An 8,220-nucleotide genomic window follows, 5' to 3' on the forward strand; every position below is an offset into this window, starting at 1 on the left:
AGTACTTCTTATAACCTTGTTTAATTGTTACAACAACAGTATGTGGCCACTATTATTATCCCCAATTATTGAGATATGAAAGCTCAGGTTTTGAAAGACTAAGAATCTTGCCCAAGCCTGGGCACAGTGGCTCAGACCTGTAATGCTAGCCTGGGAGGCCAAGGCAGTGTAAATTGTTTGAACTTGGAAGTTTGAGACCAGCCTGAGCAAGAGTGAGACTCCATCTCTACTAAAAAATAGAAAATTGAGGCAAGAGAACTGCAGAGCCCAAGAGTTTGAGGTTGCAGTGAGCTATGACGCCCTGGCACTCTCCCTAGGGTGACAGAGGGAGACTGTTTCCAAAAACAAAGAATCTTGCCTCAGTGGTCACAGACAAAGCTGAGATTTATATGTAGGTCTGATTCCAAAATCCATATTCTTTCCATTAGACTGCCACTTATTAATTGAGCTCAACATTTCATACTTACTCTTTACTAGGTGTTAGAAATTAAAATAAAAAAGTTATTATGGTATCTTTTAAGGGAAGAAAAATTGGTGGAGGAATTGGAGGACCTTGGTTCTGGCCAAACTCAGAGCTAGTCCTGGGCAATGTATAACTGTGTGGGACTCTATTTCTTCTGTTAAATGAAGATATTGGTTTAAGTTCAAGCCGCATTTATTGAGCATCTGTTTGGTAGAGGTACTGTAATGATAGGATCCCTAGGTCCCTTTCTCGTTCTCATACTTTGATTTTGACTTTAATTGTAAGGATGAGTGAAGAGTAGCGTCTTGCTTCCATTCCACATGTTTTCTTGCTCACCTTTTCTTGATATTCTATCAAGGACTCCTGTTCCTTGCTGACCAAATGCTTTACTCCAAGTGCTCCCATCCCAGCATACACATTTAACAACAGCCTTGAAAGGGAAAAGAAGCCAGAAGTCCAAAGAAGTATAGAAGAGAAATGGAGGCACATCAACCTCTCTTGCCTTGGATGTAGAAGAAAGGGAAGGGATAGTACATGTGATATTTTCATAATACTACTCTTTTTTTCTTCCTGTTTGTTTGGCTTTTTAAGCATCATGTGAGTCTTAAATCCTTTTTTTTTTTTTAAACAATTGCCATTTTAAGCCACTTAGAAAAAAAGCATTCTGAAGGCAGAAAGATATGATAAACAAGTATATGGGGAGAGGAAGGGCCCTGATGTACAAGCAGAAGTGAGTGGGAGGTGAAATGCGGAATTAGGGCTGCCCAGATCTGCCTTCATAAAAGTTAGAAAATTTCTTTGAAGGCGACATAACTCCATGTATCATTAATATTACTAAAATTTAAAAACTGAAGACATTTTAAAATCTCCTTGTGTAAGGAGAACTTTTTTCTTCTCCTTCCTTTTCTTTTCTTTTTGGAGAACTATTTTCTGGATGACAGAAACAATTTAAACTGTTTATGAAACCAAATACTTCCTCCAGAAGCCAGTGCAGCCCAAGCTGTCCCACGGCAATTTCATCATAGAAATGTTCTTGCAGCAATGTCATTAAGTGGTTTTACTCATGACTCATGATGGTACAACAATGAGACAGTGTGTGACCTCTCATAAAGGTAATGCTTTGATATTTAATACCTTTGATGAGGTGTTTGAAAGACTCATGTCAACTAAAAGGAGAAGGGTTAGAATAAGTAATTATGCCTGAAAATATAAGGGTAGAAGGTGAACGTGGAAGAAATAATTAAAAAAAAAACAAGAAACAATGACTCCTTAGAGTTAAGATATGTGTATACAAAACTCAAATTATTTCCATGGCTGAACTCTTTGTTATCGTTCAGTGGAATCGCAGACAGAGTATCATTCAAGCAGCACACAGAAGAGTCACAGGAGGTGTGAGTTTGAGATAATGTTAGGGTTCTCTGAGTTCAGTTTACTCAGTTCTTAGATCAGAATATGTCTTACTACAACATGGTATACATGTGTTAAAATAGTATCCAAAAAAGGAATACCAGTAGGGACATTTCAGATGGGTTCTCAGTTTAAAGGTCACTGAACTTGGGGAGGCCAACACTGGGCACATTAATTATCATAGTTAAAAATCATTTTAGGAATTAAAACAAGCTGATGTGGTGTTTAAAAATTACTCTAATTATAAACACATGTCTTTTGAATTAAAAGCCATTACATACACATTATTTACAAATGAGCTCAGTAGGCAAATCTATAGGATCTTAGAGTTAGCCTCTGAATTCATGAGAAACCTTACAGGAAAACCCAGTCTCACTCTTGCTAGCATCTTTTAGTTTTTCAGAACTTACTCCCCCTCCTTCTCACTTTATATCCCAGAGTCCCTCAGGGCTGGCCAGTTACTAATATGTTACAACTGGTCATAAGCACTGTTATCCTGGTGACTAGGATATCACATGAACCTATAATATCATAATTTTCACATTTGCCTGACACTATTTCCTACCACTTACTATTAACTTACCTTACTTTATGAAATTAATTTGTAAAAACATATTTAAAAATAAAATTCTGCTTTATGTATAAAGTCTAGTTTTTTTATTTAATGGTAATACAAAATCAGAGATAGGTTTTTCTGGAAAAATTCTGACCCTACAATATAATAAAATCATACAAACATTACTATAAACTCTTTAAAATGATAATAAAGGAAATGAAATAATTATAAAATATTCAAGGTGCATTCATTATTTAATTCAGCAAAGATGTATTGAGTATTCACTGTGTATTGGTAAGGCATGTGATAGGCTTATAAGAATGTAAAATTAAATGCTAAAGCTCTTGCCCTTAAAAATAGGTTGTTGCCTATCAGCATTATAGGAGGAATATACCTATAAAGAAAAAGAAAGTAATAGTTAGACCTGGCCCTAATGCTGGTGGACCTGTGACAAGAGCACAAACATAAGCCCCAGCATGTCCTCCTTCTCTCCTGACCTCTGGCCCTGGCCTATAACATCAGGGGCTTCACATGTATGAGTGTGGAGCTGAAGGTGAAACTCCATCTATCCCCTTCCAAACAACTGCCTCTTAGCCACTCCTTAAGCCTAGGAAGTACAGACCAGGCATGCAGTCTCCCCTTGGAAGAGCAGATCTGGGAAACAGGCTTGTTGCCAGGCCTGTTTCTGGAGTCTTGTGTAGCCAATGCACAGAATAAGGGGTGGAGGGTAGGATGCATACATCCCCTTGGCCTTAGAACTTTTCACCCATAGAGAATGGCAAGACTGAAGGAAAGCCAGGACAGGACACCCAGCCATGGAGTCCAGGCTTACAAGGACCTAGTGGCACAACTATAAGGTGGTACTGGCAGTAACAATGAGGAGATGGAGGAAGGATGGTCTAGAGAACTGCTAGGGTAATACAATAGATATGGTTAGGTGAACGATTGGATATCGGGGTGCACCCATAACTCTGTAAAAATGTCTAGTAAGTGGCTGAATATAGACCAGACAGTAAGGAAAGAAGCCTGAGCTAAGGGATATACTTTGGGGTTGCACCAGGCTGGGAAACAAACACTAGAGAATATCAATATTTTTTAAATAGTCAGAGGAAGAATCTAGAAAAATGATTGGGAAGAAACAATCATAAGGCAGGAAAAAAAATGAAAGAAGAAAGCCTCTGGGGAGAAGAGTTTCAAAAAGATAAGAATGAGTGGTCAACTGTATCAAATAAAACAGAAAGATTGTTTATGATAATTGAAATGTAACCACTGAATTCAGCAAGGCAGAGGTTGTGATCTGAGTAGAAGCAGTTTCAGTGAAATATTGAGGATGAATGTCAGATTTATGAGGAAACAGAAATTTGGATTTAAACTATTCATTCTAGAAGAAACAGATGTAGGAACAAAAATTAACAAATTAGGTAAAGTGAACTGAAGCTTAGTGAATGAAAAAGAAAAAACACCCAGCTTACATGAACAGTCTGAACAAAAAAGTCTCTCTGCCTTTAAACATTAAAAAATAAAATGCAATTAGTTACTGTCCTAATGCTTTCTAAGTACTTGCGAAAAATGCTGGCTTTCCAAAACTCGAGCCCACGAGTTCAAGACCAGCCTGAGCAAAAGCAAGATCCTGTCTCTACTAAAAACAGAAAAAAATAGCTGGGTGTGGGGATGTGTGTCTATAATTCCAGCTACTTGGGAGGCTAAGGCAGGAGGATCTTTTGAGGCTAGGAATTTGAGGTTGCAGTGAGCTATGCTGATCTCACTGTATTCTAGCCTACACAACAGAGTGAGACTCTGTCTGAAAAAAAAAAAAAGGATAATAAAAAGAAGGAGAAGTGATTCACCATCTTCAGTCAAGAGAAGTCAATCACATAATTTAATGTTAATTTTTCTATTTCATCATTACATGGTTTGGTTTTGTTTGGCTAAGCAAAAGTTAAGTTCCTTGTGGGTCAGGACCGTGTGGTTTCTCAATCTGCATAGGCCTCATTCCCATGGAGCTGAAGCAACGTGGATGTCCTCAGGAAGACATGGACTGATCCAGGTACAGAGACATGCAGTCACTGAAATACATTTCCAAAACCTCACAAAGTTTCTAAATGCACACATCAGATTAGTTCCATTTATAATTTTTTTAAAGTTTAAATTCAACAATACAAAAAACGAAATGATTAACAAGTATTCTCAAAATAAACTTTAAAGAAGGATGTTGTAGGATTGCTAAAGCAAGGCCAAAGTGACATTACTGTCCAAGCACAGGCGACTTGGAAGGGGTGGGCAGAAGTTAGGGGTATGAGGAGGCAGTCTGTCTCCTCAGCAAACAGCTCTGTAGCAGAAAGGCTGTTTCCAGAAGTAGCCTAGTTAACTCAACGTATCTAACTCTGGCTTCCTGAGCGGTAACCGTGCACCTGGTGTCGGTCAGCACAGCCAGCTAAGGGTCTGACTGCACTTCTGCATCTGCACCAGTCAAGCTGGGAGAGCTGTCAGGGGCAGATGTGTTGCCTCCTTCTCCATCCCCGTCTCCTTGGGCTGACTTCTTAACTCCCTCTCCTTGTTTCTCCACCTCCCTCCCCCAACTCCCTTTTCTTTCCTCCTTAAGTTTTTTCATTTTTCCTTTTTTCTCTTTACCTGATTTGGCCATCCCTGAAAGCCAGGTAGAGTAGATAAGAGAAAGGAATTTCCCTAGCAGGCTGAGAGAAAGACTACTGTGAAGATCTTTGGGATTCTCCTGCATTGACCAAAGTGAGATGGTACAGACAAGGAGGACTGGGTGCTGCCCACTGGCATCAGGACTGCTGAGGCTGCTCTGCAGAAGGCCTTGGAGAGGACCCAGAGAGGCATTAGCCACGGGAGGTGCCTATGAGTCCTGCTGCTCTCCTGGGCACCTTCTGCCCTCAACTAGTGCCCCTGCCCATTAGAGTGGACAGGCCTGCAGAGGCATGTGAGATGGCACTAGCCCACAGTCACATTCCTTTTCATATTTCTTGATGTACTATAGCTTTCAAGCAAATGCCAATAGCCAAAGTTCAAACTACGGTTCATATCTTCTAAGATACTTGACATTTATCTTGCATTTAATATTCTGGTATCCTAACCTTTTGCTTTCTGACCACCTGGAACAAATATCTACAATTCTTAAATTTTAGAATAATATGATGCTTTAGCATTAAAATATTTATAGCTGGAAGGGACTTCACACCTTACCTAGATAACCCATCTCCTTCCAGAAAGGTTAATAACACATTTAAAATTACATGCATAATTTTATAAATTTCCTTTCTCTAAAAAGCACTGGAGGGAGCTACAATCGTATAACTAGCTATTGGCTAAGCCAGGACTAAAAATCATAATTAGAATTGCTATTCACCAGTTTACAAATTCCTCTACTCTCTTACATGGTTTCATTCTGAAGGTTCTCTTTGGTAACAGTAATAATAAAAATCACTGAATGTTAAGAAAACCCAAGATTCTTAGAGCCACAAGCTTGTAGCACCGGGCATATGTTTATTCTGAGACCCATTTTAGAAGTATATTATGACCTGTATTGGTGATACATTAGAGTTGGCTTTTTAGAAACGTAACAGATATTTCCACAGTGAAGTCCAGTATTCTTAAATTCTATGTATTTTTAATACAAAATAATTTACAATCCATAAAAATATTTATTTCTAAAACTCAGTATGCCAACAGTTCAGAAACTCTGAAAATTCCTCATTATCCCACATCAAATTAAACTCATGTTTACCGGATTTCTTGGATACTGAAAATGGCAGAAGTGTGAGAAATAGTTTCCCTTTATCGACCCCAAGAAAAGACAGGGCAAAAAAAAAAAAAAAAAGCATTAGAGCTGTTATGAATTAACTGCAGGAAAAAGGAAGTTAAAAAAGAAGAAATAGAGATGAAGCTGAAAAAGTAATGAGCCTTCTAAAGATTTTGTTATCATAGCCTCAGTTTTCTTCGTAAAAATTTTAATAATTTTGGCCAATTACGAGTAAAATAAAAACATCTATTAAAAGGCATCTGCAGCTACACACTAACAGGAATATAAACTTGGCCCTAAAGAAGTCTACCATAATAACTTATCAAGCATCACCTACAGAAGACAGTACATAAAAAACAGTGAAAAGAATGTCGGATAAGATATTAGAAGACTCAGCTTCTAGTCTTGGCTACATTTATTAAGTGTATATATATTCTTTGGTAAATCACATTCTCTTTCTGCTTCAATTTCTCTGAAGATCCTTTATCTGTCTCACAGGATTTTTATTAAGGTCAAATACAATAATCTTTCAGTAATATACTGGGGAAAACGGCCTTACTGCTGCTCTGAGAGATGTCTACCTCCCTCCATTTTGTCTCATACTTTTTTCTTGTCACATAACTTTTATCTTGTCCTCTTAATTTTTTTTTTTGAAAAGAAATGCACAGACAAGAAAGAAATCATCTACAAATCTGATATCCCAATTCAGACAATCACTACTAATATTCTCACTTTCTGGCCTGCCTTTCAGTTTTTTTCCTCCAACGCGTCTCTCTCTCTCAATCACTACTTAAGCATAGATGATCACAGACAGCATATTGAATATACATACTTATTCACTATATCATTATAACTTTAGCATCTTCTTCTTCTTCTTCTTTTTTTTTGAGGCAGGTTTTCTTGTTTTGTCACACCAGCTAGAGTGCAGTGGCACAATCATACTCACTGCAGCTTTGAGTGATCCTCTTGTTTCAGTCTCCTGAGTAGCTGGTACTACAAGCATGCACCACCAGGCCCAGGTAAGTTTTTTTTTTTTTTTAAGAGATAGGGTCTTGCTATGTTGTCTAGGCTGGTGTTGAACTCCTGGTCTCAAATGATCCTCCCACATTTGCCTCCCAGAATGCTGGGATTATAGGCACGAGACACTGTGCCCAGCCTAAAGATTCTTTATAACGACATTTGTTAATGGTTTTGTGATATCCTATTACACAGATATACAAAAATTCATTTAACCATTTTCCTAATGTTGGGTAGTTTTTTTTCCAACAACTTATCTGCTGATATTAATAATGCTGGTGTGACAATGTTAGTTACTTTCCAGATTATTTCTTTAGAGTAAGTTAAATGTATGAACCTTTTAGGCCTTACGAAAGATACTCTCAAATTGTTTTTCAGAAGGGTTTGTAGTAATTTACATTCACAACAGTAGTGGCTAACAGTATCTGCTTCATTAGCATTGAGCATACATAAACACACAACCGGGTATGTTAGTTTCCTATTACTGTTTTAACAAGTCATCACAACTCAGTGGTTAAAACAACACAAATTTATCTGACAGTTCTATAAATCAGAAGTCCAACATGAGTCTCTACAGGTAAAATCAAGGTGCTGGTAGGGCTGTGTTCCTTTCTTGAGGTTCCCAGAAAGAATCTGCTGCTCACATTCCTTGGCTCATGGCTCCCTTCCATCTTCAAAACCAACAAGTGCAATTTGAGCCCTTTTCTACTTCTTCTGCCTTTCTTATTAGGACTTATGCGATTACACTGGGGCTTCCTGGATGATCCTGGATAATCTCCCTATTTTAAGACCAGATAATTGGCAAGCTTAATTCCACCTGCAGCCATAGTTCTCCTTTGCCATAGAACCTAACATATCCCCAACTTCAGGAGACTGGAACATGCAGATGGCCGGGGTGGGGGGGCATTATTCTCTTACCATACTTGTTAAACCAAAAGGCTGGTCTTTAATTTATATTAGTCCTTTTTCTATTTGTATTTCTGTATTTTCTTATTTTGAATGAATGCTTTATAT

General features: G+C 38.0%; 1 protein-coding gene across 1 annotated transcript in view; it reads right to left on the minus strand.

The window, feature by feature from the left end:
* Positions 1 to 8,220, minus strand: part of DIRC2 (disrupted in renal carcinoma 2) — a 90,073-nt gene that overhangs the window by 59,129 nt on the left and 22,724 nt on the right. The window contains exon 3 of the mRNA XM_023516295.1: positions 800 to 893. Coding sequence (XP_023372063.1) covers positions 800 to 893 — 94 coding nt within the window. The remainder of the gene's footprint in view (positions 1 to 799; positions 894 to 8,220) is intronic.

Source organism: Otolemur garnettii, unplaced genomic scaffold, assembly GCF_000181295.1.
Source record: "Otolemur garnettii isolate 467f Iridium unplaced genomic scaffold, OtoGar3 scaffold00089, whole genome shotgun sequence".
Classification (NCBI taxonomy): domain Eukaryota; kingdom Metazoa; phylum Chordata; class Mammalia; order Primates; family Galagidae; genus Otolemur; species Otolemur garnettii.